Source organism: Grammomys surdaster, unplaced genomic scaffold, assembly GCF_004785775.1.
Source record: "Grammomys surdaster isolate TR1022 unplaced genomic scaffold, NIH_TR_1.0 126187, whole genome shotgun sequence".
Classification (NCBI taxonomy): Eukaryota; Metazoa; Chordata; class Mammalia; order Rodentia; family Muridae; genus Grammomys; species Grammomys surdaster.
Genome location: NW_021620993.1, coordinates 8,052,288 through 8,073,664, shown reverse-complemented (window position 1 = coordinate 8,073,664; position 21,377 = coordinate 8,052,288). Strand labels below are relative to the sequence as shown.

Sequence of the window (21,377 nt, the reverse complement as noted above, 5' to 3'; positions counted from 1 at the left end):
CCGCCCCTCGGGCTCCTTTAAGAGGCGGGTCTTGGCCGCCAGCCCCGGGGCCTCGGCCAAAGACTGGGACTTTACTCCAGCGGCTGCGGCGGCAAACCAGTCGGAGCTTCATCAGCTGCCGCAGGCGCCGCGCCCCGAGGCTGAGCCACGATGAGCGGCAGAGTCGGTGACTTGAGCCCCAAACAGGAGGAGGCACTGGCCAAGGTGAGCCTGCTCTTGGCCTGGCTGTGGCCCTCGCCCCTGGCTGCAAAGCGGCTGTGAGGGACGGTCCCCGCGGGCGAGCGACCGGTCGCCCCCGCTTGGCTAGTGCCCAGCGGACCGCTTCTCGTTCAGGGTGAGGACCTCGGGAAGTTTGGTCATCACGATCTCCAGCACGAGCAGCTCCGGAGGTGCCCTCTTGGGAAGAAGTGGTTGCTTGGAAGCCCTGGGAGGCAGCTGAGGGCACAAAGGCAACATTCATCCTCCGGGCTGGCAGAGACTGGTAGCAGGGCCGTGAGACAGGGTCAGGGCTCCAGGTTTCCTCCCATTTCCGGGAGGTTTTCCTCTTGCGGGGCAGTGGCATATGGAAGGGTCCCAGATAGCTCCTTGGCAAACTCCCCATAGCCCTTGCGAGGCACCAAGTCACTGTGCGACCTTGGGCCAAGCCCTGTCCTGTGTGCTCTTCGATGAAATGAGAAGAGTTGACTGTTGGGCACCTCTTGTATGTGAAGTCTAAGATGTCCCGGGATTCACTAAGTTGGAATCCTTTCGGAGAGAAGAGCTCCCCTCCCTCTGACAACCCAGACCCTTGCCTGGCAAGGGACTTAGTGATGCCACTCAAAAGGAAAAGACATGACCAGGCTTTGCCTTGGCACCTGGACAGAGAGGGACTTATGTACTCCATTCAAGTTCAGGAGCTGGCCCTTCTGGCCAAAAGACTTTATCTCCTCGGTCGTACGGGATCAGAATTGATGGGGTCCTGTCCCAGTGTTCCCAGCTGTGCAGTTTCTTATTTATTCCAGAGTGTGGCAGCAGATGTGGCTGCTCTGTATGACTTTATTCCCGTGCCTAGTTTGCAGCTGACCTGCAGGCTAAGTCTGTTGGACATAGGTTTGGTGGGGATTAAGTCAGGGACGAGGTGAGGTCCTTGGTGAAGGGTGGCCTCCTACTTGCTGTTTAGATGACCATTGTCCTAACTTTGGGAGCTACTGTTGGGGGATGGGAGGGTCTGATTAGACCTAACTGACCTAAGGCAAAGGTCAGAAGTAGCCAGTCCTCATTGGTCCCCTCTGGAGGTGTCCTACAGGTCAGTAACCAGTTAAAGGTCTCTCTGGGGTAGGAGGCTTAGAGAGGGCAGCAGGCTGCCTGCTTACTACTGGGTAGTGAGAGATTGGAGAGAGGCGTGACTGTCCTGGGTTACTGTCCTCCTCACTTGGTGGCTTTCTTAGTACTTTTCCCTTTTGTGGCCACTGCAGGAGCTGTCTGCACCATCTGGGTTGTCCTTCCCCCTCCCTCGGCTGCTTTTGTAGTCATCCAAACTCAGATTCACTACCATTTTTGTTTGTTTGTTTGTTTGTTTGTTTGTTTTTCGAGACAGAGTTTCTCTGTGTAGCCCTGGCTGTCCTGGAACTCACTCTGTAGACCAGGCTGGCCTCGAACTCAGAAATTCGCCTGCCTCTGCCTCCCAAGTGCTGGGATTAAAGGCGTGCGCCACCACCGCCCGGCTCCACTACCATTTTTGAACGAAGTCATTTGAGGCTACCATCTTTCTCCCCTCTGCTCCCCATTCCATTACCAAGGCGGCAGGAAGGCTGCAGAAGAAAGAGCCTGGGATCTGGACTCGCATCTGTATCCAGATGTTGGAAGTGTTGCTGAGCCTCTTTGTCTTTCATCTCTCCATCTGTAAAATGGGGACAGTGATACCTCTAGGGGCTCTGGGTGAGATGTAAGACACAGTGCCAAGACCAGTGCTGTGCACAGGACAGGTGCCTGGAATACAGACAGCATGAGCAGAGTGCCTGCTATCTGTCACTGTTGGTTGGGCACACACCTACTTACCTACCAGATTAGCATGGAGGTGTGCTCATAAGTGAGACAGGGCAGTGTCCTGTTCCCTGTCTGCGCCCTCCTTTCCTACCTAGCTCCCTGAGCAACACAGCCAATGCATGACCTTAACTCAGCCAGTGTCTACAATAGTATGTAAAGGAGGGCTCTGGCAAAGGCCCCTAACAGAGGGGACTCTGGGCAGACTGAGCCCGGGGACTTGGCACTCATCCAGCTGTCTCTCCCTATAGTTTCGAGCAAATGTCCAGGACGTGCTGCCCACCCTGCCCAATCCAGATGACTACTTTCTCCTTCGATGGCTCCGAGGTGAGGGAAGAGGGGCTGGGACAGGGGTGTGTTCTGGACGATAGAAGGATGCCCTCTGGAATCCCTGGCAAGCTGAGATAAAAAGATGGCCTGGGAATCCCCCCACAAGCCTCAGCCCTTCTACAGGATACAAACATGGAAGTTCAGACAGGTGAAGGGACTTGCTGGGTGAGCTGCAGGCAGGAGGAAGATGCAAACCTCTAGGTCCAGACTGTCAGCATCCTTTTATCTACTCTGTAAGTCTGCTCTGCAGACACAAGGAAAGCTAAGGCCCAGAAAGACGCCACTATGTAGAAAGTTGGAGGCAGACTGAGATTAGGACCAAGGGTCCTGACCCTGTCAGCCTAAATGAAGGGACTGTGCATGGGGACTGAGGAGGGCACCCTCTCCCCCTCCACAGACCAGGGTCGTGAGTTCTAGTCTAGCCATGTGCCAGCTTGGCTGTGACATCTGGGCCGAGGTCACAGATCTCTAGGCTCCTCCTCTGAGAAGTGGGTAAGACAGGGTGCCTAGCCTTCCTGCAAGACATGGCAGGACAAGGACTACCTGTGGAGTGGTAGGAACATGCTGCTAGTGTCAGCATCAGACTCAGCCCCCACTCCTTGCACCTTGTGTCCTCTTCCCTCTCCTTTCCCGTTATTCAAGGCAGGTACCACCTTCCGGGCTCTTCTGACACACTTTCATTTTTCCTTATAAAAACTTTATTGGCAGACATAAAACTGAGGAAATTCTCCTGAGTTGGGCTAGCGGAGCTCCAGTTCTTAGGTAGAATTCTGTCATAAATGTGAGAGAACAAGACCTGCCCTGTGCCACGTTCACACATCTCTGGGCCCAGGACGACTTGCAATAGACAAAAACATGTAATTTTTGTTTCCGGAAATTTAATAAAGCTGGCATACTCTTGAAGGCCTGCTAGCAACACCCCAGGACAGGTGTACCCAGGAGAGCCCTGTGCGGCTCATAGGCCTCTGGAAGTGTCATCTGCCCACCCTTACCCCACCACTTATATGATCTGGCCCCTTTCCCAGTCCACCTAGAGAGGGTGGAGGGGTGGTGTGGGGGTGGCAATAAAGTCGGTCTATGCTGGAGGAAATTTTGGCCTAGCATTTGCTTGAAAGGGTAAGGCTAGAAGAAGGTGGGTGGAGGGAGTGGGAAGATAGTAGCCTCCTTAAAGGGCCAGCTCCAAGATAATCCAACCACAGAGCTGCTGCTGGGAGGCAGAGAAGTGAGAGAGCCATTGAATAGCTCTGCTGCTCAGGCCACTGTGAGGTCTTAGCAGCTGGTTTCCTAGATACTAAACATTCGCTATCGTTATCCTGGGGCGGCATGAACTGTTTGTATAAGGCCTGATAGTTTAGCCAGGGCCTATGTCTGGTATTAGCCATACCCTTGTAGGCATTCCCATTTTTCAGATCAGAAAACTTAGCCTCAGACAGGGCAGGGGACTTACCTGAAGGCGCAAAGACAGTGGCAAGCACAATCACTGCCAGCACCTTTTCCAGCAAGCCACGGCTCCTTCCCAGTGAGCTGCTTGCTCCTGAAGGCAAGCATTGTTTCATAATCATTTTTGAGCTGCTGAGGATTGAACCCAGGGTCTGATGTGTGCCTGGCAAGCATTTTTATCTCTGAGTTACATCTCTGGTTTCAAAGGCTGCTTCGTAGAGCAGAGGAAGTTTCTCCTCTGTAGCTTATTTGTGCCTCATATTTTCTGGGCAGCAGCTCTGGCTTACTCAGACCATATTCTAAATTTAAATTGGAGGTTTTGTTGCCTTAAAAAACCTGCTTTTTGCCAGGCAGTGGTGGCACACGCCTTTAATCCCAGCACTTGGGAGGCAGAGGCAGGAGGATTTCTAAGTTCGAGGCCAGCCTGGTCTACAGAGTGAGTTCCAGGACAGCCAGGGCTACATGGAGAAACTCTGTCTTGAAAAACCAAAAAAACCAAAACAAAGCACACACAAAAGCAAAACAAACAAAAAAACCCTACAAACAAACAAACAAAAACCCCCGCATTTTATCCCCCTCACTTCTTTGATTCTAAAGGAGACCTCTGCAGTGGAATGTGGGATGAGCTTGGGGTTCAGGTTTTTTTTTTTTTGCTGGCCCTCTCCACAGACACATGAATTTCCACTGCCTCTCTGGCAGGAAGTGAGATCTGGGTACCCACTCCAGCAAGGAAGGTCAGTGAGCAAGACAGAACAGAGGCAGTAGGAGCCCTGAGAGAGAGCATAGCATAGCTGAGTCTGCAGCTTGCATGCCCATGGGATGGGCAAACCTGACTGCTCCTGGGCCAGGCTATTGTTCAGTGCCCCAAGCCAGGCTTTCAGGTGCTTGTGAACATCGTGGTGGGAGCCTAGAAAGACCGGACTCAATAGACATGGTGGAGAAGACCCTGAATGTTGGACCCTTGGCAGATAATCGTCAACTGGAGAAGTTCCCCCAGATAAGGAATATAGGTCATACCATTCACTACTACTGGATCCCTGTTGTCTAGGAAGATAAGGACTCTCCTCTCTAGAGGGCTGTCCTTTCTGTGAGAAACTCACTTTCATGCTCTGTCTCTTCTGTTACAAGAGGACATGCAGTTCTAGCTTCTTAAGTGGTATGGTCAGGCATACACAATATCTTGTCCGAGGTAAAACGCACAGGGTGGAGGAGCCAGGTACAGACCCACAGTACATTTGTCCCGAAGCTGCCCTGGCTGCTGGTGGCATAGGAAGGGTGGTAGTGAGGAAATTCCTGTCCAGCTTGCCAGAGTGGCTGCTCAGACCTGCCACAAAGGCTCTGGCACATGGTGGCGGTGGCCTGGCCAACCCTTTCTCATTTTCTCTTGTTTGTAAAAAGTATTTTAAGATGTGTAGTATGGCCGGGCAGTGGTGGCGCACGCCTTTAATCCCAGCACTTGGGAGGCAGAGGCAGGTGGATTTCTGAGATCGAGGCCAGCCTGGTCTACAGAGTGAGTTCCAGGACAGCCAGGGCTACACAGAGAAACCCTGTCTCAAACAAACAAACAAACAAACAAACAAGCAAACAAACAAAAAAGATGTGTAGTATGTATGTGTGGGGGGAGCACGAGGGAAGGGCAGTGAGAGAGAGATTGGGGGTGTGGAGTGCATGCCACAACACACATGTGGAGGGGAGTGGATAACTCTGTGTAGTTATCTTCCATTACAGGAATTCTGGGAAACAAACTCAAGTTGTCAGGTTGCTAGGCATGCATAGTATGCTTCTCTGTCCTTTGAACCATCTTACTGGCCCGCCTTTCTCTCTTTCTCTCCTTCTCTCCTTCTCTCCTTCTCTCCTTTCTTTCTTTCTTTCTTTCTTTCTTTCTTTCTTTCTTTCTTTCTTTCTCCCTTTCTTTCTCTCTCTCTTTCTTTCTTTCTTTCTCCCTTTCTTTCTCTCTTTCTTTCTTTCTTTCTTTCTCCCTCTCTTTCTTTCTTTCTCCCTTTCTTTCTCTCTTTCTCTCTTTCTTTCTTTCTCCCTTTTTTTCTTTCTTTCTTTCTTTCTTTCTTTCTTTCTTTCTTTCTTTCTTTCTCCCTCCCTCCCTCCCTCCCTCCCTCCCTCCCTCCCTCCCTCCCTCTCTTTCTTTCTTTCTTTCTTTCTTTCTTTCTTTCTTTCTTTCTTTCTTTCTTTCTTTCTTTCAGATAGTGTTTCAATATGTAGCATGAGTAAGCCTGAACTTCCTATGTAGTCCTGGGTGACTTCAAACTTGAGACCCAGCTGTCTCAGCCTACCAAGGCACTGCACCCAGGTTTAGACCTTTAGATGTACCATCCTGACTCGGATAGAGGCCCGGACTTCAAGAATGCAGAGTCAGGGAGCAATGATGAAGGCATTGTTGATAGCCCAAAGGGCAGCCTGTATGTTGGGGTTTCAGGACTATCAGCAGGTCTAGATGCCAATTAAATCCATAGAGGATGTGCAGCCAGGAAGGACAGTTCATAGATCAGAGTCTCAGAAACTCTTCAAACCAATGAAATGAAGGAGACTGTGGTGAAGAACTGGGAGACGTGTCAAAGGCCCTGCCTGTCTGTGGAGGGGGTGGAGGCTTAGCCAGAGCACAGGTGGGAAGGATTTGGGGTTTCAGTTGACTCTAAGCTCCACTTGAATGAGAGGCATGACTGGTGCCAAGAGAATTCTGAGTGTTTATTGGAGAAGGGGCAAACAACACCTGGGCTCAGCTTGTGAGGTTCACCTGGGAGAGGCCCCGACCAGGAGGACAACATCCAAAGGAAAGCCATCAGGATGGTTGTGAAGCTGGGTGTGAGAAAAGAAGGCTCCAAGGGGAAGGCCCCAGAGGACAGTTCAGAATTCACGTTTTAGGAGGCCTGTTGCATGATGGGGGGAGACAACCCTGTCTCTGGAGTAGACGGCGACATACCACTGACTGGTACACATGACAATTCTGGCTATCACGAGTAGCCTCAGGGACAGTGAAATCTTGGGTTCAGATTTGAGGACGACTTGGAGTGTGCCCAGGTGAACTGACTCAAGAACCCCGTTGTGCTCCTGTAAGGAATGTGTGGGTCTTTTAGAGAAATGTCAGGATTGGCTGTAGGCATATCAACTCCTCTACCTTTCCAGGATGTTCGGTCAACTCTGGCCCCAGATTCTGGGGCAGCTGTGTTTATCTTTGAACTGTGGATCCATTTCTCAGGGCTCGATGTGGCAGAGATAAATTTTGTCCTTGTGGGGTATGGCCAATTGATAAAAGGATCCAGGGTTCACTTTCTCTGAGATAAGACCCTTCACCTAATTATCTGCCCGGATACTCTGACCCCACTCCCAGCTGCCTTGAACTTGACCTGTCTAGTCCACAAACTCAGGGCTGTGCTGTTTTACAGGCCCTCGGTGAAGGCTCTGAGCCAAAGCTGACAGTTGGCTGGGGGAACCCACAAGGGGACTTGGCCCCAGCCTGGGAATGGGTCCTTAAGACATGCAGTCTGATACCCAACCCTGACCATACTTTTGTTACAGCCCGAAGCTTTGACCTGGAGAAGTCTGAGGCCATGCTCCGGAAGGTGAGCTGCTACTGCTACCTCCTACCACAGTTCCTCCCAGCCGACCCATCACCCACCCCGTCATAGATTTTGGTTTGTGTGATCCAGCTATTAGCTAATGATTGTTGCTTTATCCCTGAGGGACAAAGTGCATTTCCTTCCCTGGAAATATTGGGCTTTCCTACTTCCGGACCACTCAACAATGATATTGTTGCTGAGATATCTGAAGAAACTGGGGCCTCCTTTTCTACTCCTGTTCAGTTCCTTCTAGAGGTCACCTGTGCTCTGGTGGTCAGCTTGTGCTGACCTAGTTCTTCCTATTCAGGACCCCACCCCCACCATGCCTCGGGCTTCCTAATTCTTCCACCCCAAGCTTCCTAAATCTGTGTATTTGCAGCATGTGGAATTCCGGAAGCAAAGGGACATTGACAAAATCATCAGCTGGCAGCCTCCAGAGGTGAGAACAAATTATCCCACTCCATTCCTGTGTAAGGATGCCGTAAGACTCACAGTCCATTTCATGGTCTACTGGGTTGGGAGCCTCAGAGGACAGGCTGACAATGCCAAAGGAGTCCCTAAAGTTGTAAAATAGGTATCTTTGGCACCCAAGGGAGGGAGGTGGGAGGAGAGACTAATAGACCCAGGAAAGGTGTGGCTGTTTTGGGCCTGCCCACCAGGTGTTTTTACTGTTTTTGGCCAGGTGATCCAACAGTATCTGTCAGGCGGTAGGTGTGGCTACGACCTGGATGGCTGCCCTGTCTGGTACGACATCATAGGCCCTCTGGATGCCAAGGGTCTGCTGTTCTCCGCCTCCAAGCAGGACCTGCTCAGGACCAAGATGAGAGACTGTGAGCTGCTTCTGCAGGAATGTACCCAGCAGACCAAAAAGGTAGGTGGCCTGTGTGCCATGGAGAGTGACTGGATCATGGTGGTGGCATTCAAGGAGAGGCATATGTCACATACGAATGGAAGCACAGCCTCAGGCTTTGAGTTTCATGGACCTGAAATCTCAAGGTTTTAGATGAACAAAATGTCACCAATCCACCTTTCTTCTTTTCTCTCTTGTGTCCTCCCTCCCGCCATTCCTTTGCCTGGAGACTGAACCCAGGGCCTTGTGTGTGTTAGGCAAGTGTTCTTCTCCACCACTGAACCGCACCTCCATCTCCTCATGCTTTCACTTTGCTAAGTAAAACTTAAAGCAACCATCAGTTATTGCCACAAAGTATAGGAGCAGAGTACAGGGAAGACCTGGGAATAAAGGAAGACCTATACCCTGCAGATGCTTGGCTTAATAAAACCTCACTGGGGCAAGGGCCAGAGCTCAGGTGGTTCAGCGCTCACAGCACACCCAGGGCTTCTCCACCCACCATAGCAAAAGCCAACTTGCATTGCAGCAAGTTGAGTGGAACACACCTGCAATCCCTCAATCCACGAGTCTGAGGCAAGAGGGTCTTGATTTTGAAGCTACTCCTGGACTATATAGTGAGACCCTAGACACAGCAAAAGAAAAGTAAAAACTATAAATTATTACAGCTGGAGATGTCACTCAGTGACGGGCAGCTGGCCTCACACAGGCAGGGCCTGGGTTTAATTCTCAGCACAACAAAAAAAAACCCAGAAAGACAAAGTACGCCATCTCACTACACGGTTAGAAAACATCTTTTGTTTCTGTGAGGACTAGTGAGATCTTGTTTTGGATTGAACTACCCTTGGGCAAATATGGGGCTGGGGGTACTCCTGGTGCAGATGAACCCAGAACCCCTGCTCCTCCAAGTGTATTTTCAAGAGATGAGGGCAACAATTCCCTTGCTAAGACAAAGACTGAAGAGATGGTTCAGCTGGTCAGCAAACTTGCTAGCAAGCCTGAGAACCTATGGGGTGGAAGAGGAGAACCAGCTTCCCCAAACTGTCTTCTGAGCTGCACACTGTGGCATGGACACACAGACACACACACACAGACACAGAAACATAGACACACACAGACACACACACACACACACAGATATAAATATAATCTTTTAAAAAAGAAAGGAAAAGGAAGGACTGAGGACTAAGATAGAGGTGTCCCTCACCTTTCTTCCCACCCTCCACCCCCCCACCCAGCAGTTGCAGATATATTAAAGTATGGGGGCCTCCCAGCACTATTAGTTGCCAATGCTCACAAAGAGCCCACTCAGTACAGAACCCCTGAGAGGCTGGGCACACAAAAGAGGTTCAACTTGACACTTCCTTAGAGCTTAGGTAGGATGGAGCATCTATGCCTGAGTGAGAGGCCCTGGGGCTGCATGGGTGCTACCCAGGGAGCACACAGTAATTGACAGGAAGACAGAGGCCCTCAGGAGAACCCGAAGGACAGAGGGGACCTCAGATGTGATCTTGTTCCACCCAGTCATTTGCTAGAGGAGAACAGTTTGCCTAGGTCATTATTCCTCCCTAGGTGACACCTGCATGTGAAAAGCCCTGGGCCCAGCTCCCACCCACTGCTTGCTATGTGTGTACCTGAGCAAACAGCATGCCTGAATTGCAGTAGTTCTCCCGCAGGGTGGGGTGATGGCTTTCTTGTCTGTTACCTGTAGCTAGGGAAGAAGATAGAGACCATCACCATGATTTATGACTGTGAGGGACTCGGACTCAAGCACCTCTGGAAACCTGCAGTAGAGGCCTATGGAGAGGTGAGAGGCAGGGTGTGGGGGCAGGAGGGACTGCTTGGCTAGGCTTATTCAGAGGGTGGAGGGCGCTGTGGCCTGCAGCCCTGAGCTACTGAAACTAGACCAATTCTGTCCCATAGTTTCTCACCATGTTTGAAGAAAATTATCCTGAAACACTGAAGCGTCTGTTTGTTGTTAAAGGTAAGTTGGGAAGTTCTGGTGATGAGGCCAAATGGGAACAAGAGATTGAAACCGTTTCTTGGGGGGGCAGACTGAGTGAACAGTGAGCCAAAGGAGGGGCCCAAGAAGCCTGACATTGACCTTAACCTGTACAGATGCTTTACAGTTCCCAGAGCATTTGAGCCACCAGGCCCAGTAAGGATTCAGTTGGTGACGCTATAGAAGAGGCTGTCCAACCCTTGTACAGATTGGGAGCTAGACCCCCAGTGTGCCTGGCTGAGCCTCATGCTTAGATGCCCCATGGGCAGAGGTGGGTGGTAGATGACATAGTCAGAGCCTGAGTTAACCCTTATTCTCTGCTTCACATGGTCTTGTCTCTCTTCCAGCCCCCAAACTGTTCCCTGTGGCCTATAACCTCATCAAGCCCTTCCTAAGTGAGGACACTCGGAAGAAGATCATGGTTCTGGGAGGTAAGGAGCCAAAACTTGACAGAGGTGTGTGAACCGAGTTGGGTCTGGCCTTAGAGGTTTGGCCACAGCTTCTGGGGCTGCCTTCTGCTTTAGGCATAGTTGGGACACAGGGGCAAGTGAAGGCAGTCTATGCCTTCCTGTTTTCATAAGGCCATTTTTTTTCCTCAAATACTCTAGAAGCAAGCCCTGGGCTCACCATGTAGTCAGATGAATGGAATTCTAGTGCTTGTCCTTAAGGGGCTTAATTTAGGGGAGAGAGGACTGCAGAGAAAAGGCTAAGGAACAAACAAGAAGGCACTAGAAAGAGCATCAAGAGGTGCCATGGAGATCATTTTAGGACAAATACCTTTTCTGTGCCAGATCCAGGACGAGGTGTCAGGCTGCCAGGATTATTAAGACAGAGTCCCTTGGCCAGCTCTCAGGGAAGAGAGATACAAACATGCTTATGAAACTAGACCAATTCTGCCCCATAGTTTCTCATCATGTTTGAAGAAAATTATCCTGAAACATTGAAGTGTCTGTTTGTTGTTAAAGGTAAGTTGGGAAGTTCTGGTGATGAAGCCAAATAGAAAACAAATTGGTCTAGTTTCAAATCAGCATGCTGTGATACATGGAAGAAAGAGGAAAGCTCGGTGTACACTCACACGTAGGTACAACACCCATCCTGCCGGAGGTGAGAGTAGAGCCATGTCTACCCAAGCTAATACAGCAACATGAGCGAGCTGGTCACATGAAACAAAGCAAAAAAGAGGGACACCGAGTAAAGACTATGGGGCAGGTGCAGCAAGAGACAAGGCTGGAGAGGGAGCCAGAGCCAGGCCACACGGATACAGGACACCATGTTGAGAGGCTACAGCATGACTCTTTAGGCCCTGAGAACCAGAGGAGTGCTTAGCAGAGAGTACCATGGTCAGATTTTCAACTGGCTTATACTTATCAACAAGGCCATGAAAGCCAGATGCCGGTTCACATGCCATGCTGTTGCTCATGCAAGAGATGGTGTAAACTAAGGCAGCGCCCTCAGGAAAAAAGGAGGGAAGACTGGCTGGACTTACAGCTTACCTAGGAAGCAAAACATCAGACTTCAACAGGCTGCACAGAGGAGGTTAAAAGCATGAATGGATAGTAACCTTCAGCCGGAGCGAATAACTCTCAGGACGAGTGTGGGCACACTGGGGCTGGCTGAGCAAGACCTGCCTATGCTGAGGATGCAGGAGTCTGAAGTGAACTCAGGGAATATCCAAGTTCAAGTGCAGGCAGAGTAAAAGGATCCCACTGGGGAAAGTGGGACGTCATTAGTGACTGGCGAAGGAGCAGGGATTGGATATGCAGAGAAGTGGGAAGAATGTGTGACCCCCAAACCAGCCAGGTGGACACACAGGAGCCAGGCCCCCTGGCAGCAGGGAGCGGGCTGAAGGACTACGAGGCTGGACTGGGTCAGGCTCTGAGCTGAGCTGGCAGCAGTAATAGAGAGGTCTAAAGGAGTCTGCAAGGCTGCCTTTAAATAACGCACTGCAAGTAGCTGCTGTGGATTGCTTCTTGACCTTTGGGCTAAGGTCAAGTGAGAGTGGCAATTTGGGACTGGGAAAGTGGTGAATATCTATGATCCCAGCACTTTGGAGGTTGAGAATCTCCAGTTCCAAGTCTGTCTGGGTTGTACTCTAAGTTCAAGGCTAACCTAGGTTTCATAGTGGGACCCTGTATCAAAACAACAGTGTGGGCTAGGTTGGCTCCACAGGTAAGCATATGCTTGTCACCCAAGGCTCATGACCTAAGTTTGATGTCAGATTCCACAGTGGAGAGACAGAACTCCGCAACACATACATGCACTGCACACACACATATAATACCAATAGCATTTTTTTACAAGAACAAAAATACATTTATGATATTCCAGTACTGGGGGGGTGGGGAGAGAAAGCAGGTTGAAACTACAAACTACATAGTAAATTCCAGGCCAGCCTGGGCTACAGAGACTCTGTTTCAAACAAAACAAAGTTAGGACTTTGGCACCAAAGTCTCAGCTTTCCTCGAGATGGGAAGGCCTCTCTCCCTTAACCCAGCTCTCCTGTTCAACTGAGAGAAGATAAAAAGTCAGAGAAATAGGTTTTTATGGTTTCTGGTTTTACTGCTGCTACCACCCACCGAGTGCATGAGGCGGTTTGGTTCCCTGGCAGCAGAGCTATGTAGGAGGTTCAGTCTGTTCTCCTACCCACACTTAAAATTCTTTCAACCAAATGTCCCTTGGGCAGATTGGGAAGAAATAAGATCCCCAACAGAGGAGAGATAAAAGTTACTTCAGGGTGGTCACTAGAGTTTAGCAGTGCCAATGAAATCACCCCAAGGCCACAAATACCTGAGGGTGGGCAGACACAGGACTGTTGGGTTTGATCATCTGTGCACAGGATGCTAGGCTAGTCCCTGGCCTGGAGCTGCTGGCTTATAGTCAACTGATAGTCTATATAGTTAGAATGGTTTCTGGTATTAAGGTATTGTGCCAGGCTGGTATTTCCTGGGCAAATGGTTCTCAGCATTGAGAGTTAACTCAAGAGTTAATAATGGCTCCAATCAGGAGAGGATTTGGTTAGAGTAACAACAAAAAGCAGCCAATCAGCCCAAAGCTACAAGAACACAAGTGAAGTGGGTGGGGCACAGACAAGCAAGCCCACTTAAGGGGCCACTCTACTCACTCAGTAAGTCATGACTCAGCCCAGGAAATGTAGGAAAAGATGGGGGATCAGCATCACTGGACAAGAACCCATGGATTCAAGACTTCCGGTCCTGCCACATGCTCCTCTGCATGGAGTATAGTCCCCGCCTTTGCCCCCATTTGGCTTTTATTTTAACGTTTGTATCCTTTCCTGGGAGAGGTAATATACTAATTTACAAAGCCCTCTCACATATCCTCAGCTCATTCTGCTGCCCTCACAATCCTGCACAGCAGGCAGCTCAGAATGAAGTAGGTTCCGAGGTTGAGATGGTCAATCACCACGATGACAGCAGCCCCGGGTTTCTTTTTTTTTTTTTTTTTGTTTTTCGAGACAGGGTTTCTCTGTATAGCCCGGGCTGTCCTGGAACTCACTCTGTAGACCAGGCTGGCCTCGAACTCAGAAATCCGCCTGCCTCTGCCTCCCGAGTGCTGGGATTAAAGGCGTGCGCCACCACCGCCCGGCAGCCCCGGGTTTCTTAATCCTCGACTAGGCAGGGTTGTTTTCTGGGTAGTGGCTCTTCCTAACTCCATGAGCATGTATCACATGTTCATGAAGTGCTCCCCTTTCCCTGAGACACCGTCTCACTCTGGAACCAAGGCTGGCCTCAAACTACTGGTTCTCCTGCCTGCAACTGTGTACCATGCCCAGCATCTAGTGCTCCCTTCTAGAGCAGGGCCTGCCTTTTCTGCCTCTTAGGGCTGACCATCAGGTATGAAGTCTTGCCTAGTGATACCTTTCTGTCCTTCTCTCTCCTGCCAGCAAACTGGAAGGAGGTTTTACTCAAACATATCAGCCCTGACCAGTTGCCTGTGGAGTATGGAGGTACCATGACCGACCCTGATGGAAACCCCAAGTGTAAATCCAAGGTATGGGCCATCACCTGGATGTCAATGGGGGAGGACCTTAGCTCGAATGCGCACCCCAGCTCACCCTGTGCTCTGCTTCTAGATCAACTATGGCGGTGACATCCCCAAGCAGTATTATGTACGAGACCAGGTGAAGCAGCAGTATGAACACAGTGTGCAGATCTCCCGAGGCTCCTCCCACCAAGTGGAGTATGAGATTCTTTTCCCTGGCTGTGTCCTCAGGTAGGACTGGGTGCTTCTAGGGACCTGAGCTTTTGTAAATACCAGTTGGTGGGCTAGGTTAGAAGAACCCATTTGCCATGGACACACACACACACACAGGTGGATGTCCTCTGCAGGTGGCAGTTTATGTCGGAAGGATCAGACGTGGGTTTTGGGATTTTTCTGAAGACCAAGATGGGGGAACGGCAGCGGGCAGGGGAGATGACGGAGGTGCTGCCTAACCAGAGATACAATTCCCACATGGTCCCTGAGGATGGGACCCTCACCTGCAGTGAACCAGGCATCTGTAAGTATCTGGGTCTTGGTACCCCTTGAGGCGCATCACCTTCCTGCTTATTACGCACCCCTTCCTCGGTGGACTGGTCACCTCACGGTGTTAGAACAGGAAGGGGCACTCTATGGGGTCACCTATCCTGGCACAGATCAGGAAAAGTAGAATTGGAAAGACGCAGTGACTTGCTTAGAGGGCCCAGATAGCTAACAGCTGGCTGGTACTCTCCCCTAACATTCCCAAGTAGAGGTGACTCACTGTAACAGGTGAGTACAGAGGTTTAGAACATCTGCTTTTTGGGAGCTGGGCATGGTGGGGCATACCTGCAATGCCAGCACTTAGGAGGATAAGGCAGGATTACAAGTTGAAGCCAGCCTGAGGTACACAGGCTTTTCCAAGGCTGACTAGGTCCAAGACAACAGCCAGCCAGAAGCAGGAGACCCAAACTGTGTGGGTGGAGGGAATCTCCACAGGGCACAGCATGCCAAAAAAGGCCAGCCTTGAACTCTGAGACCGCTCACCTCCGGGTTGACCACAAAGCAAGTCCAGGACATGAGAAGGCCGCTTCCACATGACAGAAGCCCTCACAAAAGGTCATTTGGTATTGGCTTAAATTCCTTCGACCCAGAAGTTACAGTCCTGAAATACGTCCAACAGAAACCTTTACAAATATATAAAGCTAGAGGAACCAAGAAGTTCCTAGCAGCTGACAAAGCCAGTGGCATAGCTCATGGCCACAAGAAGGTTAATCTATTACAACAAAGCACCATGGAGTCATTAGAGAGAACACACTGACAGCTAAGATGTTAATTCACGTTAAGCAGGTAAACGTGAAATGCTGCATGTGTGGTACATGTTCCCTGAGGTTGAGGGGAAAGAGTGTGTATACAGAAAGGAACTCTGAGAAACCTACACTAACTTAGGACATTTACAGAGGGCTTTCTCTTTCCTCTATTTCTGTAAATATATTCTACAGTGTTGTATGGTATGGTATGGTATGGTATGGTATGGTATGGTATGGTAAACTAGTGTATAGTATAGTATAATAGTGTATAGTATAGTATAGTATAGTATAGTATAGTATAGTATAGTATAGTATAGTATAGTATGGTAAACTAGTGCATAGTATGGTATAGTATAGTATGGTATGGTATGGTATGGTATGGTATGGTATACTAGTATACTAATTAGTATAGTATATATAGTATAGTATTAGTATAGTAGTATAGAAAGAACAAATGTATGCAAGCTACACACAACAAGCCAGGCAAATTTCTAGTTTCCTTTCCGACAGAGTCAAGGGATAGAGTGTAGAAAAGTGACAGGCTAGGGCTTTACAATCAGATCTGAGCTGGACTTGCCCATTGGTTATGTGTGTAGACTTGGGCAAATGACTCAGCCTTCCTAAGTCTGTTTCCTGATTGCTGCAACTGGGATCTTACAGAGATGCCAGCTCACATGTGATAAGATCTGTGAGGCTATAGGCGTGATGCCAGAGATAGAGCATGCAACTCAGCACCTGTGCTCATCAGTATTATTAGAGCAACTGGGAGAGCAGGACCATCCCTGGAGACTATGGGGAAAGATGGGAGAAGTCCTAGGCTCCATTGCTGAGGCAGCACCACAGGGGTATGTACACTAGCCCCGCAGAGACCCTTCTATCCAGCAGCCTGCAGTTCTGGGGCTCCCTACCTTCAGGTACACTATGCACAATCTGGCTCCCTGAGGAGCAAGATCACCTCTTTTAGAGAGCAGCCAGGTTGCAGGAGAATGCATGCACTCTGTGGCACCAAGAACAAGGCTTACCACAAGCCAGACATTGTCATCTACAAAGGAGAAAGCTCATTATACACTTAAGGTTGACGTAAAAGATGAGGAAGCTGGAGGCTGGAGGGACTACTCAGCAGATAAGAGCTCTTCCAGAGGTCCTGAGTTCAATTCCCAGCACCCACATGGTGGCTCACAACCATCTGTAATGGGATCTGATTCCCTCTTCTAATGTGCATGTGGACAGAACACTCATATATTAAAATAAATAAACCTTTAAGAGATGAAGACGCTATGGAATAGACAGACAAGAGATGTTCTCTCTCACATTATGTTACTAGTATAAACACTAAGAGAGGATTCCAGAGGCTCCTAGTCACAGACTGTCCAGGAGACAATAAGACATTTATCCTTGATGTGACAAGAGTCTCAGATCAAGGAAGTCCTTCCACAAAGGCTGTGGAGGAGCTGGAGGGCTCCAACACAATTGCTTCTCTCTCATATCTGAAGGATAAACAGCTTTTCAATACACCCAGGATGGAACTGCAAATCCTCAATTTATTTTATTCCTTCCTGGATCTGTTCCCTATGAGATACTTACCTGCCTGGGGTCTGCTTGTTTGCTGGAGGAGCAGAGTCAGGCCACAGCAGCATAAAGTTCCCCTTCCCAGATGGAAAGGCAGCAGGGTAGGATCAGGTGTCATCTGGAGGCAGGGTCAAGGAGGCCATGGATTAGGTAAAGCGTACCTGTGGGAGGACAGTGCTGCTGTGGGCCAGGTAACCCTTGCAAAGTGGAGTGTTGTCACCCCATAGAGAATTAAGCCTTTGGGTATGTCAGCTTCAAATGGTACAAACATAACTCTCCTGGGCCTCTCTGGCTCATGTTTAGGTATAGCAAACATTTGGATGGGTTCCACCTTTTCTTCTCAGTTACTTACTGACAGTCTACTGTGTGGAATACTCAACTAGGGATAGAAACAGTGAAGAAAAGTCTGGGCTTTGAGCGGGAGGATACAGTGTGGTTAGGAAGATCTCAAACGTTGTAGGAAGGGCCCGGACAGCACCAGCTAGGCACCAGTACCTTCCTGCTTGCTGAGAACGTCTAGCTTTGTCACTGACTCTTTAAGAATGGACTTCATTTCCCTTCACCATAATGTAAAGGAGTGGGCTAGAACAGATTTCCTTCTGGTGTCCACGGACTCTCCAGAGAAGTGCTTCTGAATCTAAGAACCAACATTTTCTTCTTCTAATAGTGCCTACTGTCCCCACTGCTATTCTGAAATGAAACTCACAGATAATGTAACACACCTACACATAGCTTTAGAATCAATACTCTTGTGTGGAATATAAGGCAAACAAAAGGAAGCCAATGAGAATATAATAATTGTGAGGCAGCAGGGATTCAACCCAGAGCTCCCTGCATGCTGGGCAAGTGCTCTAACCTGAACCTTCGGCCCCGGACTTGTAATTTAAACAATTTCCACTACATATGTGGATTTGTAAGAGGATATCTCTTGTACTTCTTCCCTAAAGAACAGCATCTTTCCCTTTGGGACACTGGCCCTGATAACCTTAAGATGCTCAAAGGGGCTAATTACCCAACAAATGTTGAAAAATCCTATACCTGAAGGGCTCCAGGGCCTCCATGCGCATGCGAGTACATGACTAGTGTCACACTGAGACATTCGGACACTGTAGTGGCAGTGATGCCCCTTCTCTGCGCCTGCTATAAGGCCCTTCCTTGTTTTCGATGGCAAATATTTTGCTGAGCAAATCACCTCAATGCTGGTCTAAGGAGATCAAAGTATGATGAACTTGGGTTGCCAAGGCTGTCATCAGGACCAAGAGGAAGGAGTATGGATCTGCAGGACCTCTTGTAGAGATGAGGAAAAAGGAGTAGGTAGGTGCTGTGCTGACTGTAGGCCTCATGCAGTTTATCCAGGAGTGAGAAAAGGGAAAGCTGCTGAGGAAGCCAGAGAGCAGCACAGAAGGGAGGCCCTGCTGCTTTTGTTCTGTGCTTAGCTGTCTTGAAGGGGCATTTGAGTGAAATGGAACAAGCTTGCAAAGAAACAGGGTGAGAGTAAAAGCAAGCCTGTTCAGTTGCCAAGGCTTCGGAGCCATCTCTGCCAACTGAGGAAACCACAGCTAATGGCCTTCTCACCTGCCAGCCTACTGAAGGGTGTCTGTCCCTTTAGAGATGCATTTCCATAACAAGCCTAGCAAGTACTTGCACTGACACATTCACCACAGGATGTGAGAAAACCTTCCCTTCAAAACAGTGCTAGCTAGTATCAGAGAACCTAAGTGTAGACAAACAAAAAGGCCAAAAACTTTTGTTTTTACACATAAATTAACAAAAATGTTACAAATTGTTCTGCATGTATCTTTGCCTCTGCATGTATCTTAGACATTCACCCTTTCCTTTGTCTACATAGCCAGTCTGGACACAGTGTATATAGTCCAGGCTGGCCTTGAACTTCTGATCCTTGCTTCTTGTGTTGGGATTACAGGTGTACCAGCTAAGCTCTTTTTTATGTCAGAAAAGTGTTCCGCTATACAGATTACAACACAAATTCCTTGGGCAACTTTCCCTTGATGAACAGCCAGCCCATCTTTTTGTCATTACGGGCAGGCATGCAGTGAGCACCCCTGGCCCCACTAATTTTCTCAGAGGGTAAGCACCTGGTTCCTAAAGTCTGCAGAGAAGCAGGATGGTCTGGGTTCCCAGGATCCAAATCAGGCAGTACTATGATCAGGAATGCAAACCAGAGAAGGAAAGCCCAACCCTACCGTGGCTCACTGTGTGATGTAAAACCCTTTGAGCTGACCTAAATTCAGATTGTTGCTGACTTCAGAGTCCTGGTGAGGAGGAATGTGATCACACATACAGACTATAAACCCATGCTTTCACACATAGTATCCCCACAAGCACTGCGGCTGCTAACATTCTGCCTGTGTAACGAAGCCATGACTTTGGCCTTGGAGACCTTTTCCTTCCAAGCTGTTACAGATGTGAGTCCCTGTCGCTCGTCTTACTAGGCCTATTCTGCGTCAGACGGTTTTTCATTTTCTGAGCACACTCAGCAAGACTGAGTTCCAGAAGACCAAGGACTACTACACCACTTTGGCCTCCGTCTCCTACCACACCACCTTGCTCAGTCAGTACAAACCCATCCCTCTCACCACCCCTCACCTCTTGGTGAGAATTGCCTGAATGCTTGGTTTTCTGCTCCCTCAGATGTCCTGCGGTTTGACAACACCTACAGCTTCATCCATGCCAAGAAAGTTAGTTTCACAGTGGAGGTCCTGCTTCCAGACAAAGCAGCAGAAGAGAAGATGAATCAGCAGGGGGCAGTCAACCCCAAATAACATCTCCCCACCTGCAGCAGGCCTGGCCCCCTCAATGTCTTCCCATCAGTTTCTTTATAGTCATTTTTCCTACAACCTGTTAGCCCAAAGAAACTGGGCTAGAGGGAAGACTTCAGACTGGATGGAGCTCCCATTCAGAATCAGAAGAGGATAAATAGCCAGAGGAGTCCTCATCGTCAGAATACTAAGGGGTCTCCAGAGACCAGATGTAATGAACAGATGTCTACCCTGTACCCCTTGCCAACTTCACCTGCCCAGGGACAGCTGAGACAGGGAGGGGAAGGGTACACAGGATGGTGGCAGGGAAGAAATTAGACAGAAGTGAAGAGATTGGGATGTCATACTCAGGGAAGCCAGCTACTGGGGAGAAACTTGCTCCTAAATGACCATGGAACAAACCTCCATGACTGTAATGATGGTTGCAAGGGAACAGGCCGCTAGACGTGATGGGTATCCAAAGCTCTTTGAACCTTTTTGTCATAAGCCTTGAATATCTTGTCTTCCTTACCCATCCCCAATCCCAAATCTCAGGAGTGGCCCAGGTCAGCACTGGAAGGCTAACAGAGGGCCTCTCTCTCCCCTGAGAATCTCACTAACTCCTGGGCTCCACTGGCCGCCTGTTAATTACTAATGGTTGCCAGTGCCCCAGAGCTGTGTGGGACTTTGGTATCTAGCCGCTGTTCTCCAGGGAAAGAAACTCTCCACAAGCACAAGGGTAATTAATTTTGGGGGTCATAGATAAGAAAGGGCCAAGGAGGCTGTGGGTGGGTCCCATGCCTCTCACTAAGTAAACCTCCACTTGAGCAACCCTACACAAAAATGACAAGTGGGGCTGAAACAGCACTGAGTGCACGTCCCAGTCTAGTCTTCCACAGTGCCTGAGAACCAGTCTCCTGACATGAGCAAGGGCTTAAGCGGCAGGCCCTTCTCGTGGAGGCCTGTTCCTCTTGCCTGGGGACGCACACAGGTAGCCAGGATGGGAGGTTGCCCAGGAAGGTGGCCATAGGCTAGGCAAGCATTTGAGCCAGGGGAAAGGGGGGCCAGGCACAGGCGACCTTGCAATAGCAGCTCTTGACCCCACACAACTTAAGAGCCAGGTTACAGGCTGCCCAGAATTCGAGGAGGACTCAGGCCCTTGCGGGGGGGGGGGTGTCCCCCTTTTCCTTGGAATGAGGCCTCGGCCCAGCCTGCATACTCATTTCACAAAGCAGAGGGAGCTCTGGGCAGGTGCAGGGCTTAGCAACCAGAGAGGGCCGAGGCTACCCAGGATCTAGTCACATATCTCAGGAGCATATCCTGGCTTTGGTTTACAATGCTGTTAGGTATATTAACCAATGAATAAAGAAATCAATTTTCAAAGCAAAGAGCAGAATTCATTGTCCATCGCCGGTTTCCTAGCAGTCTCTTACACTAGACCCAAACTTCTCAGATGCCAAGTGGCAAGTTAAAATCACACACACACGCACGCACGCACACACACACACACAGGCGTTCTGTTCCTTTTCGCTCGCGACACGTGGACACACG

At 49.5% G+C, this 21,377-nt stretch overlaps 1 protein-coding gene across 1 annotated transcript; it reads left to right on the top strand.

Moving 5' to 3' along the window:
* LOC114612981 (SEC14-like protein 2) lies at positions 1-21,214 on the top strand. The gene is made up of 12 exons (XM_028758128.1): positions 1-204; positions 2,274-2,349; positions 7,324-7,367; positions 7,744-7,803; positions 8,047-8,235; positions 9,923-10,018; positions 10,135-10,195; positions 10,561-10,644; positions 14,115-14,221; positions 14,304-14,443; positions 14,560-14,729; positions 19,720-21,214. Exons 1-12 carry the CDS (start codon positions 151-153, stop codon positions 19,848-19,850), a joined length of 1,212 nt encoding a protein of 403 aa, XP_028613961.1. The 5' UTR covers positions 1-150; the 3' UTR covers positions 19,851-21,214.
* Positions 21,215-21,377: the final 163 nt, after the last annotated feature.

Excerpts from the sequence above, each read along its gene's own strand:
- LOC114612981 (XM_028758128.1), top strand. The coding sequence starts at position 151 with ATGAGCGGCAGAGTCGGTGACTTGAGCCCCAAACAGGAGGAGGCACTG. Across the intron at positions 10,196-10,560 it reads GCGTCTGTTTGTTGTTAAAG|CCCCCAAACTGTTCCCTGTG; the intron begins GTAAGTTGGGAA and ends TCTCTCTTCCAG. Across the intron at positions 14,222-14,303 it reads ACCCCAAGTGTAAATCCAAG|ATCAACTATGGCGGTGACAT; the intron begins GTATGGGCCATC and ends CTCTGCTTCTAG.